The following is a 20,702-nucleotide window of genomic DNA, read 5'->3' as shown; positions in this document are numbered from 1 at the left end:
AACAAAAGAGGAAGAGAAAAAAAAAAAGAAAAGAATCAGAAGAAAATTCTGTCTCTCTCTCCTAGAGTCAAGAGAGGGATGCCATACTGGGGTTTATACAATCCATTGCTGCATGTCGCCTGAAAATAACACTTTTTGTTGTTTTTGTTCGTTTTTAAAAAAAACGAGAGAGAGAGAGAGAGAGAGAGAGAGAGAGAGAGAGAGAGAGAGAGAGAGAGAGAGAAAAGGAAAAATATCAAGAAGAAGAGTTTGAACACTTCTTGTATTCCAGGGAGCTTAGATATTTTTGTTAACCTGCCAAAAGTAAAAAGTAAACTCGCATCCACGGACAATGTCTGGTTTTTGTTTTTGTTTTTTTTTAAATAGCCAGATGGACTGAGCTATCAGCAGAATGCAGTCTCCTGGGTCAGAAACGGGGTGCCCTCTCTGGCTCCCCCAAAAGCCACGCGTCATCCGAGGGCCACGGCGTCTCTGGCGCGTCCTGCCACGATCCATCCAAGACCCCCCCGCTGACCTGTGGGCCCGGCCACTGCGTTAGGGCCTGGGCCTGGGTACAGACCGGTGACGGGGTGGACGCCTGTGGGCAGGCCGTGCCAGGCCGGGCCCGGGGCCCGTCCTCACGTGGATTCGAGCGTGTTGAGGGGGTACAGGTTGTGGTTGGCGGGCGTGGAGAAGTAGAGCTGCTCGCTGGGCGTGTGGCTGTCGCACGGGCTGCTGAGCCCCAGGGTCCGCTCGAAGTCCAGCAGCTGCCCCATGAAGTTGAAGTTGGGCGAGATGTTGGACTTTTTCCTCTTGACGAAGTCGTAGGCGTCGTTGAGGGACAGGTTCAGCTTCTGCATCAGGTAGGCCACGGTGACTGTCACGGAGCGGCTGATGCCTGCCAGGCAGTGAACCAGGACCCCACACTTTTTGGAGCGGGCCTCGTCTGCAACACATGGCGAGGGTCAGGGAGCTGCTCGCTGCGGCCCAGAGCCAGCTGGTGGTGTCTGGGTGATTTCCCTCCTCCCTCCCTCCCTCTCTCCCTCCCTCTCTCCCTTCCTCTCCCATCTTGGGAGATTTGAACGGAGGGCCTGGCACTGTCCTTCAGCTTTTCTGGTCATCAAAGCTGGCCCTCTACCACTTAAGCTACAACTCTACTTCTAACTTTTTTTTGGTTGGTTTGGACTTTCCTGCCCAGGGCTGGCTTTGAACCGTGATCCTCAGATCTCAGCCTTCTGAGTAGCTAGGATGACAGGCGTGAGCCACCAGCAGTCTGGCTACCCTGCGTTTATTATGCACACTGCTCTCACGCAGCCACAACCATGTCACTGCCAACATGCTGGTGCCACAAGAGGCACACACAGTGCTGGCGCCACCCACATCCTCTGGGGTCACCTACCCATGGCCGGTCAGCCCAAAGACAAAGTGACAAGTCTCAAGGCCACACAGACCCCTTCCAACTCAGCACAGGATTCTCCCAGAGTCCCCTGGGAAAGAGGGGGGCGGCTTCTGCGTGGCTCTGCTCTAAAGCCACGCAGGCATGCGCTCTGCCTTGCTGGGCTCCACAGCCCCCGATACCCAGGTCCTGTCTGAGGCTGCGCAAGTGGGTTTCCTTCGGCCCCTCTCACTTGCATGATTAGATTATCCCCAGCAGGCCTCAGTGCCAGGAGATCACGCCCCCCCCCCCAGTGCTGCTCTGGGACACAGAAGCCCAGTGGGTACTGGCTGAGCAGGCCAGCTCCCGCGCTCCCCCCGGCCCCTCCCTCTATGGCCAGGGACTGGATGCTGTCTCCCTTAGCTTCTTCCACTCAAGGCTGGCGCTCTACCACTTGAACCATACCTCCCACACTTTCTTGCCCAGGGCTGTTTCAGATCTCAGCACCCCGAGTAGCTGTGGTTACAGGTGTGAGGCGCCCCACCCGCCCAGCTCTAGGCAGTCTTCACAGGCTCCAAACCCACTGACTGGGAGCCGGGCACACTGTCGGGATTCCACTCCTGCTCTCCCACGAGATGCGGCTGCACAGGCTAGGGAGGGAGGGTTCTTCACCTCTGGCCCAAGAAGAGTGTCTCTTCCCATCCCCATTCTTCCCAGGGCCAAGCACATAGTAGGTGCTCAGTGCAGACTGAGGGACTAGGCACAGAGTAGGTGCTCAATGCAGACTCAGTGGCAGAACTAGCAGCCAGAGAGGCCCTAGATGGAGTCACGGGGGTCTGACCTTGAGAGCTGGGACAGGAGAGGGGAGGAAGAAAGGGGAAGGGGGTTGACACAAGGAAGTAGGCAGGATAGCCCCTGACCCCAACCCCAGGCAATCCTGGGCCTTTTCAGGGTATGGCCTGATTCTGTTCCCCTCTATCTCTGCATCCTGTTCAGTCTGCTCAACCACCCCTCCTCCATCCCAAGCATCTCCAAGCCCGGTATCCACTGGTCTAGGGGAGCCCAAATGTTCTTTTGATGTCCTCCCAAGACAGGGCTGGAAGCTCCTTGCAGCCCCAGTGGCATCCCCTCCCCCAGACCCCAGCTTCCTTCCTTCCTCTCCACCCCCCCCCCAACAGCCAGGCAACTCTTTTTGGTTCCCAGTAAGCGGATGAGGCGGGGAACCTCCCACTTCCTGTTATTAAAACTAGCCCGGCCCAGCTGACCCCAGATGCCCGCCACTGGACACAGCCGGCCAGCGCCATCAGGAAGCGGCTTGTCCAGGCCAGGTCACCCCCACTCTGCCACAGAAGGCTGGGCAGAAGCACAAGGTACCTAACCAGGCTTACAGAGGACGGGGCGAACGCTCGTCCTGGGCCCCCGGGGGCCTGGGGAGCTGGCCTACCAGCCTCTAAGTGGCCTAAGAGGAAACAGAATGGGGAGCCCAAGCCAGCTGCAGCCAGGGACCTCAACTGTTCCCCTCCATCTCCACGACCCATCCTCGCCCCTGACTCTAAGCTAAGCGCAGCTGGGGTCCAACAGAGAGGCATTCTGGGAGGGGGAGGGAATCACATTCCCACAGATCCCCACTGGAGTTCAGATATGGAATGAAGCCCGGAAGAGACACCACACCGTCCTGGAGGGAGACACACGCCTGCGGGCGGCGTGGTGCACATGGCAGGCAAGGGAAACTGAGGAATCCACGGCTCGGCACATTAAGTCTCCCCTCTCTGGTCCCCCACACCCCCCAAAGTGCAACAAAGCCAGAACAACAGGAGCTGAATGCCATGAGCCATCTCTACGGCTCGGCTCGGGGGTGGAGGGGCGGGGAAGGGGGGAGCCCAGGGCGCAGGTGAGGGGGGGGGATTCTGCTCAAGCTCCAACAGGTAGAGGCCCGAGGGCCTCTGAGTCACTTCAGGCGCACACACCCACCCACGGGCACATGCCAGCACACGCCAGGCGCACACAGGTCTCAACAGGCCCATGGGTACCAGTTGGCAGGGGCGACACCCAGCGTCTCGCACACACCTCAACGCACACACCCACCCACTGGGCCCCAGCGCAGGACCCCCCCCTCCACCCCCCACCCCCGAGAGGACAACTCACCGATAAAGCTAATGGCCTCAGGAAAGAATTGGGAGAGATTCTGGCTCCAGTGGTCGGAGATGGGAATCTGCTTGTAGGTGAACTCGCCACCGTGCTCGAAGGCGTTGGGGAGGTTGGGGGTGACATTGAGAATGTATTTGATGCCATATTTGCCCAGCACGTCCAGGTTGGTGGAGTCCTTGGCACAGCCGAGGTAGAGGTAGGGCAGAATTTGCACGGGGAAGGCTGGCTGGCTGGATGGCACGGGGCTGCCATCCGACTCGGTGGCACTGCTGGGCAGCTCCCGGTCCGACTCACCATCAGAGCAGTCTGAGCTGATCCGAAGCCCCCCCAGCCCCAGCACCGAGGTGGGCGGCGAGCCGCTGGGCGAGGACGAGCTGTCCACGTTGGTCTCGCAGTGCTCGGAGTACTCGTTCTGGAACTTGTTGAAACCACCTGTGGCCAGGGAAAGACGGTTGGCATGAGGTCCGGGGTGTGTGTGTGTGGGGGGGGGACAGAGATCCACCCCCCCCCCCCTGCACTCAACCACCACAACTGCAGTGGCCATCGGAGCCTAGAACACTTTCCAGATGAGGAAACTGAGGCCCGGAGAATGGAGCTTCTGCTCCCATCACTGCAAGCTCCCAGCTCCAGGGCACTTGAGGACAGGCCCCAGTGCACACAGGCAGGCACACAGGCAGACACACACACACACACACACACACACACACACAACCTAACACCCAACAAGCTCCAATTCCAGCTCCACTTCTCCACCCCCCCCAACACACCCCAGCATTGCATCCTTTAGAGGAGGCCAGCCGTCAGGGGCCATCCAGGGACAGAAAAGATGGGGTGAAATCATGTAGGCACAGGGGGCCCTGCCCGAGTGAGGGTGCTGAGAGGCCTCCCCCTTTCCCTCCCTGCCTGCCCTGCTCCCGCTGCTGCCAGCGAGAGGCCATTTTGGAATGTTAATTGGAAACACCGGCTGCAGCCACTTGCCCCCCCCCCCCCCCATCCGTGGTGTGTTGCCTCCCTCCCTGTCCCCCACCCCCTTCCTTCCACTCTTCCACCAGCTCTGGAGCAGCTGACTGAGGACCTGAAGGCCTAAGGAAAGAACCCTAGGGCCAAGTGGACAGACACTGCCTAGACCATCCTCAAGTGCCTCCCAATTAAGGCGGCAATCCTGGGGTGGTCTTGGGGAGACAGACCCAGAAGCCATTCACCCTTGGCCATTATTAGAGGTTAGGCTGTGTGCCATGAGAGGTGTCTGTCCTTTGGGGTGTGTATGTAGGGGGAGAAGGACCCTGATTTTTTTTTGGGGGGGTGGGGTGGGAAGGGAAGGTTTACAAGAAGAGGCCTTGCCCTCCCACTGGCCCCCTCTTGGGAAGAAGCTAAGCCGTGGCCCCCATCAACACAAAGATAGGAAAAAAGGGCAAGTCCACACCGGGGAGGTGTGTGTGGGGTGTGTGTGTGTGTGAAAGTTTGTTTCACCTACTATTCTGATCAAAAGGGGGGCAGGTGAGGGGGGGGGGAGAGAGAGCTCCCTTCCACCGCCCCCAGAACCCACCACACCTTGGGAAGGCAGAGGGGAGGAGGAGGAGGAGGAGGAGGAGGAGAAGGAAGAGGAGGAGAGGGAGGGCGGATGCCCAGACTGGGGGCGACGACGTGGCGGGCCTTGGCCTTGGCCTGGGCGCAGGGGAGAGGAGATCGGAGTGGGGGGGGGGCTCCCCGGTTTGGAATTGGGGGTGTGTGTGTGTGGGGTGGGGGGAGTGAGGGGAAGGGGGGCTCACCCTGGAGGTAGTAGGCCTGGCAGCCGTCGTCCCGCAGCTTCTGCAGCAGCAGGCCGAGGACGGAGCCCGGCGCGCCCGCCTCGGGCTGCCACTCGGCGGTGGCCTCGTCGTAGAGCAGCACGGTGGCGGCCTTGCAGCGGGTGGCGAAGCGCTCCTTGTCGGCGTGGTTGGGGATGATGGAGCGGATGGGCAGGTTGCCCTTGCGCAGGCGGCGGAGCATGAGGCCCGGGATGGCCAGGTTGATGGCCGTCTCGATGTGCGACGACTCGAACAGCTCGTGCGGCCGGCAGTCGAGCAGCAGCAGCGAGGCCCCGCCGCGCGCCTCCAGCTCCTCCTGCAGCCACTCGGCGCTCTTGCAGGGCATGGCTCCCGGGACGCCCGCCGCCGGCCCCGCGCCCGCGCCGGGCTCCGCGCCCGCCCGGCTGTCCCCGACCCCCACGCTGCCCGGAGCCGACATGGGCGCCGCCCTCCACGGGGGGACGCGCAGCTGGGTTTTCATGGGAGGCGTGGGGAGCGGGGGGGGGGGAGGCAGGGCCGGCGGCCCGGGGCCGGGGCCGGGGGGCTGGGGAGGACGGGGACGACCCCGGTCCCCCGGGTGCCCGGGCCGCGGCGGACGCCCCACCCCGCCCCGCCCCACCCCGAGCCCTCCGGAGAAGACGCGCGGCTCCGAGCCCGCCGAGCCCTCCCTGCCCCGGGCCCCCCGGCCGTCCCGCCCGCCCCGGCCCCGCCGGCCCTCCGCGCGCGCCCCGCGGCCTGACAGCCCCGGTGAAACCGCGGCTCCCGCGGCCGCGCGCCCCGGCGTCCTCCGGGGGCGGGGCGGGGCCGGGGGCGGGGCCTGGCGCCGGGGGCGGGGCAGGGGCGGGGCCCCGCCTTAAAGGCGCCGCGCCCGCCCCGCGCGCGGCCCCGCCCCCCTCCCCGCGGCCCCGAGTGTGAATCGACGGTGCCGCGGGTCGGGGGGAGAGGAATGAAAGGTCCAGCTAGAACGTCCGTCCTCTTTGGAGCCCTCTGGCTGTGACTCCCACTCCTCCCCGGCCAGCTCCTCCATACCCCACGGGTAGCGGCCCCCCCCCCCCGTCCGCCCCCGACCCCGCCACATCCTACGTGGAAGGACGAGGCCGCCTCCCCTGCGGGCTCCCCCACCCCGCGCGGACCCGTGCGGACCTGCGGTCACCCTCGGGCCCAGGCCTCCGCACTCCACCCGCCTGTCAGCCTCATTCATTCTTCTCCAACAGTGGGAAACGGACGCCTACTGCGTGCCAGGCCCTCCCCGGCCCCCGCGGCTCCCCGGTGAAGTACCGGGCTCCGAGCTCGCCGTCGGGGGGCGGGGGGATCGGGCGTCTTACCCTCGTCACTGGGGGTGACCGGGGCTGGGGCGGCGCTCAGGGCCGGGGCGCCCTTCCGAGGCTGGGCCGTCCTGCAGCGGCACGCGAGCCCCGTGAGAAAGCGTTACAGGGGTGTGGGTATGGGTGGCCGGGGGGGGGGGGCGCGTGACCTGCCCACGGGGACCTGGGTGCGCGTGTGTGCGTGTGTGTAGTGTGTGTGCGTGTGCGTGTGGAGTGTGTGCGTGTGGAGTGCGTGTGCGTGTGCGTGTGTAGTGTGTGCGTGTGTAGTGCGTGTGCGTGTATGTGTGTGTAGTGTGTGTGAGTGTGCGTGTAGTGTGCGTGTGTGCGTGTGTGTGCAGTGTGTGCGTGTGTAGTGTGTGTGCGTGTGTGTGTAGTGCGTGTGCGTGTAGTGTGCGTGTGTGTGTACGTGTGGGTGTGTGCGTGTGTGTGCGTGTGGAGTGTGTGTGCGTGTGTGCAGTGTGTGTGTGTGTGAGTGTGCGTGTGTGTGCGTGTGTGTGTGCAGTGTGTGCGTGTGTAGTGTGTGTGCGTGTGTGTGTAGTGTGTGTGCGTGTAGTGTGCGTGTGTGTGAAGTGTGTGTATGTGTGGGTGTGTGCGTGTGTAGTGTGTGTGTGCGTGCGTGTGTGTGCGTGTGTAGTGTGCGTGTGTGCAGTGTGGGTGTGTGCGTGTGTAGTGTGTGCGTGGTGTGTGCTCGTGTGTAGTGTGTGTGCGTGTGGGTGTGCGTGTGTAGTGTGTGCGTGTGTACTATTTGTGTGCGTGTGTAGTGTGCGTGTGTGTGTGAGTGTGTGTGTAGTGTGTGTGTATGTGTGTGTAGTGTGTGCGTGTAGTGTGCGTGCGTGCGTGTGTAGTGTGCGTGTGTAGTGTGTGCATGTGTAGTGTGCGTGGGTGTGTAGTGTGCGTGTGTAGTGTGTGCATGTGTAGTGTGCGTGGGTGTGTAGTGTGCGTGTGTAGTGTGTGCGTGTGTAGTGTGCGTGTGTAGTGTGTGTAGTGTGTGTGCTTGTGTAGTGTACGTATGTAGTGTGTGCGTGTGTAGTGTGCGTGTGTAGTGTGCGTGTGTAGTGTGTGTAGTGTGTGTGCTTGTGTAGTGTACGTATGTAGTGTGTGCGTGTGTAGTGTGCGTGTGTAGTGTGCGTGTGTAGTGTGTGTGCGTGTGTAGTGTGTGTGAGTGTGTAGTGTGCGTGTGTAGTGTGTGTGCGTGTGTAGTGTGCGTGTGTAGTGTGTGCGTGTGTAGTGTGTGTGCGTGTGTAGTGTGCGTGTGTAGTGTGTGTGCGTGTGTAGTGTGTGTGCGTGTGTAGTGTGTGTGCGTGTGTAGTGTGTGTGTGTGACGTTCAATATAATCAGCTTTCCTTCTCCCACCTCCCTCTCTCTGAACCAATCCGTTTCCTCGGTGGGCGGGCACGCTTTGCGCAAACGGCCAATCACAGCCGGAGGCGGCGGGGAGGAGGCGGGGCCCAGCCAGGGTTCCGCCCACCGCGGGAAAGGGGCGGGGCCTCGCGCGGTGACGAGCTTTCCGTCCTCCCACGGCAGGGGCGGGGCCGTGGAGGTGCGCGGATCCCGCAGGTACCCAGGCTCCCCCGCTGCGGCTCAGCTCTGCTGCTCTCCCCCTCCACCCCCCACCCCACCCCAGGTGGTCTTCCCCTGGGAGGTGGCCGGCAGGGTGCATTCTCCCCACCACACACCTCCTTGGGGCTGCACTCTTATCCTGTCAGTGGCTGGGCAGCTGGGGAGCCACCTTGTTCTTTCACCCAGCTGGGTCGGTAGTGATGTCAGACAGTCAGGGTGGATGGGGGGCTTCAAGACAGTGCGGGTCTCTTCCTCAACTAGAGGATTTTGGTACACACACACACAGGTGCTAGGGGCCTGGAGTGTGGCCCAGTGGTAGAGCGCTTGCCCAGCGTGCACAAAGCCCTGGGGTCCATTTCTCAGTACCACATCCACAGAAAAGCCACCAGGGGTGCTGTGGCTCGAGTGTAGAGCCCTAGCCTTGAGAGAGCTCAAGGGCAGTGCCCAGACCCCGAGTTAAAGCCTCAGAACTTGGGGGGGGGGGAAGTGTCAGCCCTTCCTCCCCCAAGCCTCCCAATGGAAGGAAGGATGGAGGATAGTTGACTCCTACTCAGCAGGGCTGTGGGCTGGGTGGGTGCTGGCGGCTCCCACCTTGTAATCCTAGCTGAGGTCTGAGGATTGCAGTTCAAAGCCAGCCTGGACAGGGAAGTTAGTGACTTTTTTTTTTTGGTCAATCGTGGGGCTGGAACTCAGGGCCCGGGTGCTGTCCCTGAACTCTTTTTGTTCAAGGCTAGCTAGTGCTCTGCCACATTGAGCCACAGCACCACTCCTGGTTTTTCTGGTGGGTCACTGGTGATAAGACTCTCATGGACTTTCCTGCCCAGGCTGGCTTTGAACTGTGAACTTCAGATCTCAGTCTCCTAAGTAGCTAGGATGACAGGCGTGAGCCACCAGGGCTTTTTTTTTTTTTTTTTTCCAGTTGTGGGGCTTGAACTCGGGGCGTGGGCACTGTCCCTGAGTTTCTTTTGCTCAAGGCTAGCACACTATCTCTTGAGCGACAGTGCCACTTCTGCTTTTTTCTGTGTGTGTGGGGTACTGAGGAATGGAACCCAGGGCTTCATGCACGCTAGGCGAGCACCAAACCGCATTCCCGTCCTCCAGTTGTTAAGAAGGCCAGGGGCCTACTGGGCTGGTCAGCCCGGGGTAGGTGGGCAGGTGACCTCCTTCTCCAGGGGACGAGCAAAGCAAGGCTCCTTCGGCTAAGTGTTGTACAAGACGGGAAAGCCAAGGCTGGGGAAGTATCTTGCCCAAGGGCCTGGCTCTGTGCCTCGTCAGTTACTCAGCCACCAGGCCTGGGGTGAGTCACTGTGGTCCAGGTGATGGAAAGGAAACACACAGCGCAGGTGATCCAGGAAGAGGTGGCGGCTCTCCTGCCCGGGGCTGCAGGAATGAGTTCCCACACATATCCCATGCTCTCACAGGCCAGGTGCTTCTTCTGCTTTTCTTTTCCTCCTTTTCCCCTTCTTCTTCCTCCTCTTCCCCTTCTTCTTCTGTTCCTTCCTCCTCTTCCTTTTTTTTTTTTTTTTTATTGCCAGCCCTGGAGCTTCAACTCAGGGTCAAAGCACCGTCTCTTAACTTCCCCACTCAAGACTGCTGCGCTACCAATGGAGCCACAGCTTCGATTCTGGCTTATTTTTTGTTCGGTCGTGGGGCTTGAACTCTGGGCTTGAGTGTTGTCCCTGAGTTCTTCAGCTCCAGGGTAGGACTCTACCATTTTAAGCCACAGCACCACTTTCGATTTTCTGGTGGTTCATTGGAGTCTCAGGTTGTGCCCAGGCTGGCTTTGAACTGTGATCCCCAGAGCTCAGCCTCCTGAGTAGCTAGGATGACAGGCATGAAGGCACTCAGTCTACTTGAACCTTCCTATCCTAGTAAAGCCACTTGTGCCAAGAAAGGCCTGGAAGTCCACGTAGTAGGCATGTTAGTGAGGACAGGAAAGCATCCTCTGCCTCTGCCTCTTTCCCCTAACTTGCACTCAGCCCAAGCAATAGTAAAGACTGCAATGGAGTTGTGGGGGGGGGCACCCTAAAAAAATAGGAGGAAATCTGGATAATGAAATCCGTCCAGGTTTTGAGGCTGGGTGAGTAGAGAGGGCAGGATTTCCCAGGGCACCTGGCAGGCGGATGTGCCCAGCCCCTGGGCTAGGCCTGCCTCTGGTGGGAGGGTCTCTGGGTAGCTGCTAGGGGCCCAATTGCCTCATTAATATCCTGCCGCGCCTGGGCCAGTCTGGTCCCCTCCCTGCCAGCCAGCCTACACAGACAGCCCTGTTTTTCAGGAATCCCTCCTGTGAGGCATGGCTGGTGACAATGACCTTTATCATGATGGAGCTGGGGTAACAGCCTGGGAACTGGGGCACAAGGTGGTGGGCTTGATGCCTCATCACCCAACCCCACTGCCACCCCACATGGCCCACTGGCAAAGTTTCGGGGGGGGGGGAGGGATGTTCTTGCCGCATGCACCCCAAGGCTTTTCCTTCTTGGGGTCCCTTGATGGAGAGGTTCTAGTGGGGTCTCTGTGCTGGGGGCAGGGTAGACAAGAGGCTAGGTCTCTCTCTTCTTTTCATCCCAGTCCTAAGGCTTGAACTCGGGCCCTGTGCTTCTGTACTGAAGGCTAGCACAGCACCACTTCCAGTTTTCTGGTGGTTCACTGGAAATAAAAGGGTCTCAGGGACTTCCGTGCCTAGAGCCGGCCTTGAACTGCGATCCTCCGATCTCAGCTCTCCCCAGGGGCTAGGATGACAGGCGTGCATGCGTGCGTGCGTGAGCCACCCGTGTGGGGTGGAGGGGCCCAAAAGCAGATTGAACAAAGATCTTCTGAACTTCCAGCGGGGCGTGTACCCCATCTCCAGGCCGTGATGAGTGGCAGTTTGGAAACTCCCAACCTCCTGGGCTTGCTCGTGCAGGCCCCGCCGCCTGGGGGAAGGCCCAAGCCTCTGCCCCTGCCAGCTCAGCCACCTGCCTGCCTGGCCAGGAAGAAAGGAGGGTAGGGACGGACTTGCAGCCATCAGCATTCCACTGGGTGGCAATCCCCTTTGTATTAAATTCCCACTTTTTTTTTCTCAGCCAGCAGACCATTCGTGCTCAGATCTTTGGTGATGGAGGTACAGTGATTTCCCATTAGGAGGAGAAGGGGAGGCTTTTGGCCAATCTCTCCTGCCTCCTTTACCCCTCTTCCTTTTGCTTCTTCTGTTTTTATTTATTTAGGTTGGTCATGGGGCTTGAACTCGGGGCCAGGCTGTCTGTTCCTGAGCTCTTCAGCTCAAGCTAGCAGCTCTACCTCTTTGAGACACACAGCGCCACTTCCGGTTTTCTGGTTTTTATCCTCTTTTCCTAGAGTAGTATTCCAAAATGGCAGCTGTTGAATACCATCTATAAATAATAACTCTAGGGCCCCAGCTGCACTGTAGGAGTGTGTGAAAGGCTCCTGACAAATCCTGCAGGGAAGTGACCTGGCATCCATCTTTCTTTTTCTGTCTCATTCTCTCTCTCTCTTTTTTTTTTGTCATCAGTTGTGGGACTTGATCTCTGGGCCTGGGCGCTGTCCCTGAGCTCTTCAGCTCAAGGCTATTTCTGCTCTACCCCTTGAGCCACAGTACCACTTCTGGCTTTCTGGGGATTAACTGGAACTAAGTCTCATGGACACTTTAGTGCCCAGGCTGGCTTTGACCCACGATTCTTAGATCTCAGCCTCCTGAGTCGCTAGCATTACAGCGTGTGCCACCACATCTGGCGAACCTGCATTTCTGGTGACCACAGTTACTTGTATTTGGGTAACCAAGGCAGTCGTAGTTCAGAACCCCCTATCTGGCATCCTCCATTCTGGCTGTCCCCCAGAGATGTGAGCTTCCTGGGCTCGGACGAGGGGCAGCGGCTGTCTGCTTGTGGCTTTTTCCAGCAGCAGCAGCAGCAGCAGCAGCAGCAGTTCTTGGCCACCACCAGCACTGGGCCCAGACAGAGGCCAGACAGGGGAAGGCGGCCATGTCTCTGCACACGGGCCAGGGACAGGACGGCCCCCTCCTGAAGCCCAGGCCAGAGTTAGGTTACGGGCCCTAAGGGGTCCCCCCACTTTAATGACTTGCACATGCTGGCGGATGCCTCTGAGAGGAAATGGGAAGGGGCGGAGGAGGGGAGAAGGGATTGGAAACATGTGGAGAGAAGAGGCAGCGGCGCCCCACCCCCAGCCTCTGGGCAACCTCCCAGGATGGCAGCCAGGCTCCAGGCCCCTGAGGAGGCCCCAGGTCACTGGCCAGCTTTGGGGGGGGGGGGATGGATGTGGAGGGGACAGGAAAGAGGCCCCTTTGAGGCCATTGCTTTCCTTCAAATAGAACAAGGGGGAAAAAGCACCCCAAATCCTGGCTCTGTGTGGCTGTGGCAAGGTAAGAGCTGTGCAGGTGAGATTCCCCCCCCCCCCCCCCGCAGCCTCCACAGGTAAAGTTGGGGGGAGGGGGGCTGTGTGTGCAGAGGCTCCTGGCTCAGCCTCTAGTGGTTTAGAAGTCTCATGGGGAAAACTGAGCAAAGCCGGGCAGCCAGTGGCTTATGTCCCGTCATCCTAGTCACTCAGAATGCTGAGATCTGAGGATCCAGGTTCGAAGCCAGCCCAGGCACAATAGTCCCAGACACTCTTTATCTCCAAAGAACCACCAGAAAACTGGCACTGTGGCTCAGAGTTGAGCCGAAGCGCTCAGGGACAGCACCCAGACCCAGAGTTCAAACCTCACCACTGACAAAAAAAAAAAAAAAGATAAGATCTCAGGCCTCTGGCAAGATCTGTAGATCTTCCATCAGCCTGGAGGCTTCCCCATGCAATCAGCAAGAAAGACCCAGTCCAGGGATGAAGTGTAGAAATAGCAGGTGTAAAGGCCCTGCGGCTGGAAAAGTAAGGAGCTGTTGTGGCTGGAGGGGATAGGGTAGGAGAATTAACCAGCAAGGAACATTTGACTCTTCCCTGGAGGAGGTTAGGGTATCTTTCAAGGGGGTGGGACTTGACTCATCAGACCAGTTTTCTCTTCATTTCATATTTCCAGAGCACCAACATGGTTGTACAGGGGGTTAGAATTGATCGTGTAAATACTTCTATTGCTTATTATTTTTAGGCTTCCTTGTTTTTTTCTTCCTTTGCCAGCCATGGGGCTTGAATTCAGGAAAAAGGACTTTCTTTCTGCCTAGGTTCTTGGTTCTGGCACAGATTTCTCCTGGGTAGCAGGGGAGAGGAGAGCGGACAGGCAGGGGACTTGGTGTGGACACCTGGGTAGATTCTGTTCCCTTCTTAATGGAGCCAGCTCACGCAGGGAGAGAGGGTTAATGGGGGAGCCAGGGCAGAGGCTGGGGTGACTCACCGAGCTCTGGATTGCTCAGTGGGCTGGGTTTCCGTGATTCCGAGTAATCACCAACACCCACCCCCAAGTCTGCGCTGGCCCTAGGAGGGCGGGCCTTGGTGACTGCACAGGTGGCCACCTCTTCACTCTGGAGACACCCGTGGCAGGGGGCCACTAGTTTGGGACACACCCCTGATCCGAACCTGAGGAAACCTGGGTGGAGAAGGGGCCTGGCTGGGAGGTGACACAAATACACAGAGGGGCTGGGCTCATGAAGCCAGGCCCTGGGTCCCCTATGAGGGGCCAAGGCCACTGGCTCTGCCTTTGCCGCAGGGTCTTTTCACCCTAGAGAGGTCACCACAGTGCTGTGTCCACGGCCGGCCCGAAGCCCCATCCCCCGCAGCCTGGGCCTTCTGACTGGAGCTCCCTTCCACAGGCCGGGCCCTGTGGGGGAGGAGGGGGAAGGGAGCTGCCCAGCAGCCTCCCCTACTCCCACTCTTGGGGGAAAGGATTGGTGTCAACCAATTAAATGGAAGGCTAGCATGGCGCGAGACTTCTTTTGTTGTTTTTCGTCGGTGATGGGGCTTGAACTCAGAGCCTGGGCTCTATTCCTGAGGTGTTTTCTTGCCTGGGCTGGCTTTGAACCGTAATCCACAGACCTCAGCCTCCTGCGTCACTTAGGGTGACAGGTGTGAGCCGCCAGGCCTGGTGGTGAGACACTTGTCTTCCCTGGTGGCGGGGTGGGGTGTGGGGGAGAAGCCACATGGTCGCCCCAAACCCACCCAGACCTCACTCTCAATTTAGCTGCCACCACGCCCAACTCCCTGGGACCCCACGTTCTCCACGCAGCAAGGCTCCAGGTAAAAAGTAAATAAAACTGGCGAGGTCTCATCCAGAAACAGCCATTCCACAAAGTCGGTTTTAATGTTCAGATTCTCTGCGCTCACCCGTTCAGAGAAGAGGAGGAAGCCGCCGGGCCCGATGCACACACACATTGGGGGGCACGGGGGGGGGGGACTGACAGAACCGCCCCCCCCCACTGCTCCACAGAGCCACTTCCTGCACAAACCTGATGGGCCCACTGGTGGGGCTTGTCAGATGCGGGGCCAGCTCGGCCCATTCCACAGACAGGGCAGTGGATTTTGTAGCTGTGGCAGGAGGGGGAAAAAGCCAGGTGCAGGGCTGCCAGGACACAGCCCAGTGAGAAGCATGGCCTGCCGCCAGCATCCTTTGCATGTGTGTGTGTGTGGGGGGCCTCCTGGCACAGCCAGGTACAGGTGGTCCTCACAGAGCCATTCCCTTTATCATTTACCCGAGTCTCCAGGTACAGACCCCTGGCCTGCTGCCCCACTGCCGCTGCCGCCGCCCCTAAAATCGCCTGAACTCCTGATTCTTGCCCCACCCCTCCCATCACGGGGTTTCCCTCTGCATGATTAACTGCTGGTTCTGCAGACATTGCTTCAGCTTGTCTTCCGTCAGAGTCAGCCGCTGCTCCAGGATGGACACGGTCTGCAAGACAAGCGGGTGTCAGGCTCGGGACAGCCTGGCCGGCCGAGGCCTGAAGGCCGGCTCTTCCACGGGGGGTCCTTTCCTTGCCTTGACTTCCTACATTCCTTTGGCTGTTTTGTTTAAAGCTAGTGCTCTACCACTTGAGCCACTGTGCCACTCCCAGCTTTCTCTTTTCTTTTTTTTTTCTTTTTGTTGGTTATGGGGCTTGAACTCCGGGCCTGGGCACTGCCGCTGAACTCTGGCTCAAGGATACCATGCTCCCCCTTGGAGCCACAGCCCCACTTCCTGTTTTTCTAGAGGTTAATTGGGGATGAGCGTCTCACGGTTAGTGCCCGGGCTGGCTTTGAACCTTGGTCCTCAGGATCACAGCCTCCTGAGTAGCTGGGATGACAGGCGTGAGCCACTGCGCCTGGCTCCTGCCAGCTTTTTCACTGCACGTGGTAATGTCCGTGGTACTGAGGAATGGAACCCAGGATTCCACTCTGCCCCCCAGCCACATTCCCAGCCCTGCTGTGAATTCTTGCAGTGCCCCACAGGTGCCAGCTGCCCAGAGTGTGCCTAGTGGAGCTGCCTGGGGAAACGTGAGGACACGGTACCCCGGGTCACGAGATGGAGCCCACGGGCCATGGTCACCACCCGGGGCGGCAGCAGGGCAAGGGGGTGGGTGGACGGGGAACCAGGCCTGCATCTCGTAAAAGTGGTGGCAGAAACAGTGCCTGGCTGGTCCAAGCAGCATTTCTGGAAGTTTCCACTAGTTGCTGCAAAACTCACAGTCAAAATCCCTCTCCAGCCAGCCTCTCAGACAGATGGATGAACGGACACACAGACAGAGAAGGGACTCGAGGCTGCTTTGAAGAGCTCAGCCCGTTAACATTTCCTTTCCTTTGTGGTATTTTCTTTTTGTCAGCCATGGGGCTTGAACTCAGGTGTGGGTGCTGTCTTTTGAGCTTTTTTGCTCAAGGCTAGTGCTCTTCCACTTGGAGCCCCAGCACTTCTGGTTTCCTGCTGGTTCATTGGAGGTAAGGCTCACGGACTTTCGTGCCCAGGGCTGGCTTTGAACCACAATCCTCAGATCTCAGCCTCCTGAGTAGCTAGGATGACAGGCTGCCTGCAGAGTGCGAGGCCCCCCAACATAAAGAACAGAGAGACGCACGCATGAATCTCCCTGGGTGCCCAGGCTGGACCCGTCCCCTGCCAGGCCTCGAAACGTAGGCTGCTCCCTTCTCCTCGCCTGCCCTCCGTGTCCTGCCCTGGGGATTCTGCCACAGGCCTTGTTCTGTGCTGGCCAGGCCTCAGGTCGACCCCGTAGCCCTCTGAGAGGACAGAGGAAACTGCCTCGGCCATGTGAACTCCCAAGATGGAGGGACTGAGGGACTAAGGAGAGAAACCCAGGCGGCCCCAGTCGTCCAGAGGGGCCGGGGCGGGGCTCTGCCATGATGCATCTGTGATCACTGCATTTCCTGTGCAGGTGAGGGTGATATCCTCTCACGGCGCCCCTGTGGAAGCAGCTACATGGCACCCTCCACCCCCAGGGGCCTTTATGAGCAGTCTCCGAGAACACGATGGGTTTTTAATGTTTAGTCTCCTAGACACTAGAGCCATGCCCAAAGAAGCTTCCCAGAGTGCCACCCCTCCCCCATGTCTGGCACCTGGATCCCCACCCCTACCCCAGCGGCAGAACAGAGCATGGGGTTGTTCTGATAGCACCTCCTCCTTCCTGCAGGGAGTCACGAAGGATTCTGGGAGCTGGAATAGCTGAGCCCAGCCAGCCAGTACCGCAGCTGGGACGGGCTCTGCCAGAACATCACGAGGAGGAGACAGGAGTCCAAAGCCTCTAGGCCCCCGTGGCTCACGCCTGTCATCCCAGCTACATGGGAGACTGAGATTTGAGGATCATGGTTCTGTAAGACCAGAAGGTGGTTTCCAGGGAGAGCACATACAAAGGCCCTGAGGCAGTGCGGTTGGCCTGGTGTGGCCCCTAGGGCGCTCTGTCACACAGGTGTGAGCAGGCACAGCCAGGGAGCCTGGGGCTCAGCTCCTGGAGGCCGATGGCCAGGTTAGAGTACCGGCTCCAAAATCAAGTCTGGGAGAACAGCTGAGCGCAGGTCCCTAAAGGCGGCACCACGTCACGGTTGCGTTCGGAGCCTCAGTTCCACCATCTCTGCCGAAAGCCTGGTGGACACTGGAGCCGGAGGGACAGTGAGAGATGGCACCATCTCCCAGACGCTGCTGAAGGGGCACAGGCGCCTGCTCTGGGGATTCTGGCACACGTGTGCACTTTGGCCATGCTGCTGCTCAGATCCCCGGGTGCTCCCCGTGCACCCCCCTCCAGCCCCAGGGCAGCCCTCCCCTCCCCACCCTGGGCCTCCTCCATGGAGACAGCGTGGCCAGGCCAGGGGGCTGACATCCAGGGGTCGGTGGCATGGGGTGCAGCAGCTGCCTTGGGCTGACAGGAGTCTGGGGCAGAACTGGCACCGTTCTGATGGCAAGCCAGGGAGGGGCCTGGCAGAGGGCAATGGCGGCGGTGGGCTCTGCTGAGGGGCCTCCTTGCCCCCAGCGTCCAGAGGCCACACGAGCCCAGACACTGCCCTGTCAATACCCAGTCTACCTGCTACCTGGCCTCCACCGCCCTCCCCACCTGGCTCACCTTCATCTAGGCAAACGCTGAGCACGGTGGGAAGGCAGAGAACTCAGGCCTCAGCCCTGCGTCTCCTGTGTCCTCTCCCTGTCTTGTCTAAGCTCTGCGGGATCTGTGTGGCATGGCCCCGGTCACTACTGACCTCTGAAGGCCCGCTCTGCTTCCTCCCCGACCCCATGCCCTCCTGGCCCTAGCCCACACGCACAGGCCTGTGCCCCCTTCTTTCCCAGCAGGCAAGAGCACAAGCTCCATGGCCTGGGTTCAGATCTGAACTTGACTACAAGCTAGCTGGCCCTGGGCAAGTTTTATTGGACCTGTCCTCAGTCTCCCTGCCAGTGCCATGCCAGCACGCCCTCTGTAAGAGCTGGCCCAGGTGGGCAGGCACACTGCGGGCACCGTGACCCCCCGCAACTGCTGCCCCGGCTGTGTTGAGATTTGACATCATGGGGAAAGCCCCGGCACGGACGGGGCTCACTGAAGTCCCCAAAAGGGAGACATTGGCATGTCTGGGAGGGTCTGAGCCCCTGGGGCACATGGTGGTGTGGCCGCTGCTTAGTTCTCTGGTGATGGAAAGTTGCTTTTAATCATTTCCAGGATTGTGGCTGACGTGGGGCCCCTAGGAGGCCTGCTGGAGGGGCTGGGGGTCTCCAGCTCCCTTCCCCACAAACACAGGAATCAGGTTTCAGGGGAGGGGAGGGGACCCCCCAGCATCCCTGGGTCAAAGGGAAGGGACAGAGTCACCCTGCTCTGCCACTGGGGGAAATGTCCCGGGGGAGGGCGGGAGGGCCACCCGCTCCACACGCTGGATCTCAGCGGCACTTTGGGAAAAGCCTAACTGGTTTGGCTTCATTGCCAAGAGGGAAAATGTGGAACCAATCTCCCTCGTGGCATGGTTTTGACTTCACTTGGATTCTGAAGACCTAAAACAGATGCACTAGCAGGGGAGTCTCTGTGCTGTGGGGTCTTGCGAGCTATCTAAACAAAGCAGTGGCTGCTGGGCCACTGACTTGCCAGCTGTCACTTCGCCTCCCGGCGTGTGCCCGTGTGTGCACATGCATACCTGTGTGTCGGGTCAGAGGGTGCAGCCCCTGGCTTGGTCCCCAAGTAGCCTTTGATGTCACTCCAGCGCTGGCACCGTGAGGACAGGGTTTACAAAACGCCGGGCCCTGAGCACTGTGGGAGGCCAGAGGACACAGGCCCCCACGGCCCAAGGCCAGCCCTAGTCTGGGGTAGGAGAGGCTGGCTGGGGAGGAGCCATTCCAAGGGCGGAGGCCTGAGGGCGGGCGGCAGGAGGGAGCAGAGCCTGGCAGCTAGCCGTGGACTGAGAGCAGAGGAACGGCCCTGTCCATCCCTTTCCATCTCAGGCCTGAGATGATGACTGACAGCTTCAAGGCCTGGGACTTTGGGGGGAAGAAACAGAGTCCCCTCCGTGCTGCCATCCCGCCTACTAAAGAGCCCAGGATCGCACCTGGGCCACAATGGCAAGTATCTCAAGAAATTCCTTGCAATCTCGGGGCTCAGCAGCCATCTTTTTAAACCATTCGCCGTCAGCCCATAGTGGGCTGCACAGAATGTGAATGAGGCTTTGCGCTCCTCGAGCTCATGGGAGCAGGGCTGTTTCCCATTATCTCAGGGAGCTAGCATTCTCCCTCGCCCGCCCCCACCCTGGCCGAGGATTAGCTCTCTCCCGGAAGTACACGTGAAGCAGTATTTTCTATCAGTGGATTACTACTGGATTAAGGAATCTTGGCTAATTTGCCTTCTTTATAAATCCTTTTTAAAATAAGCAAATCCCACATGGCACACTGCTTTCCTTAAAAGGAGAAACTATTTAAAAAAAAATAAAACAAAACAAATAAGCGGGCTCACAGCACCATTTGTACAACCAGATGCTTCTGGGACCTGCAGGGTGGCTGCTCATCCCCACACCCAGGACGCTGCCAGCGCAGGCCTGGGCCCTAGCCAGGTATGTGACAGTGACAAGGTGTGTGATGCCAGCCATACTTTGCCGTAGGGCTCTGCCGTGTTCTGATTCCAGAGGGAATCCACTAGAGCTAATCGTAGGGTGAGAATCCTGCCTTCTGCTTCCTATTTTTTTCCCTCCCTCCTTCCATCCCTCCCTCCCTCCTGACCTCTCTCCCTTCCTTTCTCTTTCTGTCATCCTCGGCGTTTGAATTCAGGGCCTAGTGCTGTCCCTGAGCTTTTTCTCTCAAGGTTAGCGCTCTTCCACTTTGAGCCACACCTCTACTTCTGGTTTTCTGGTGGTTCAATGGAGAGGAGGCTCATGGACTTGCCTGCCTGGGCTGGCTTCGAACACAATCCTCAGCTCTCAGCCTCCTGAGTAGCTAGGATGACAGGCGTGGGCCACTGGTAGCCTGGCTCTGCTCCCATTTCTCCAGAGGCTTGGTCTCACCAACAATCCACACAAAGACCCTCTCGAGGAACACGGCTGCCCCAAGCTGGACAGCTCATCCCAGACCTGGGAAACCTGTGGAGCCTGGCAGATGTGGCTGCTGCCTTCCGTTCCAGACAATCACAAGGCCTCACAGGCCTCCTCTAAGTGCTCAATGATCCTCCATGCCACTCCAAGTTCAATGCTCTCCCTCCTTCCTTCGGCCGAGGCTGCTGTGGGTTTGATGAGCGTCTACACCCACAGGGGTGCTTTTTGGATCAGAGGGAGTGGTGGGATGTTCAGGCCTGACCCACTGTAAAGTGCTTAACTGGGAGAGAGCACCAGGCCCTCCAAGACTGTTTGACTTAAGAGTCCCCTCACCCCAAGTCCTCACGAGTGAGTTGTCCCTACATGAGCCTCATTCCACGCTCCCCATACCTCATCCCCAGAAATCTCCAATGACCCACTGTGAAGATTCCCAGGCTCCAGAGGTAACCGCAGCTGCTGGGGCCCAGCTGGAGGCTGGGGGCTTTGTTAGGGAAGGGGGGGTGCTTCTTGCCACACAACCGCAGACTGGGTAGAAAATGGAAAGCACGAGTGTTCTGCCAGATCCCTGTGGGAGCTGCCACCCGGTCTCCGTACAATCACAGATGAGCCGGCTCTGGAGCAGGCTAG

General features: G+C 59.3%; 2 protein-coding genes across 3 annotated transcripts in view; both read right to left on the bottom strand.

Moving 5' to 3' along the window:
• Window positions 1-209: 209 nt before the first annotated feature.
• Window positions 210-5,789, bottom strand: Dusp7 (dual specificity phosphatase 7). Its single transcript, XM_090323232.1, has 3 exons — window positions 5,272-5,789; window positions 3,500-3,934; window positions 210-925 (listed from the first exon to the last, which is right to left on the bottom strand). Exons 1-3 carry the CDS (start codon window positions 5,768-5,770, stop codon window positions 618-620), a joined length of 1,242 nt encoding a protein of 413 aa, XP_090179358.1. The 5' UTR covers window positions 5,771-5,789; the 3' UTR covers window positions 210-617.
• A 9,064-nt stretch (window positions 5,790-14,853) lies between these two features.
• The window catches only part of Poc1a (POC1 centriolar protein A), a 38,679-nt gene continuing 32,830 nt past the window's right edge, over window positions 14,854-20,702 (bottom strand). For both annotated transcript variants that reach the window (XM_090323103.1, XM_090323104.1), the window contains one exon: window positions 14,854-14,997. In XM_090323103.1, the coding sequence (XP_090179229.1) occupies window positions 14,899-14,997 (99 nt within the window). In that variant the 3' untranslated portion in view covers window positions 14,854-14,898. The remainder of the gene's footprint in view (window positions 14,998-20,702) is intronic.

The sequence above is a fragment of the Megascapheus bottae genome, chromosome 32 (genome assembly GCF_031878675.1).
Source record: "Megascapheus bottae isolate mThoBot1 chromosome 32, mThoBot2.hap1, whole genome shotgun sequence".
Classification (NCBI taxonomy): domain Eukaryota; kingdom Metazoa; phylum Chordata; class Mammalia; order Rodentia; family Geomyidae; genus Megascapheus; species Megascapheus bottae.
This window is presented reverse-complemented; position numbering and strand designations above follow the sequence as displayed.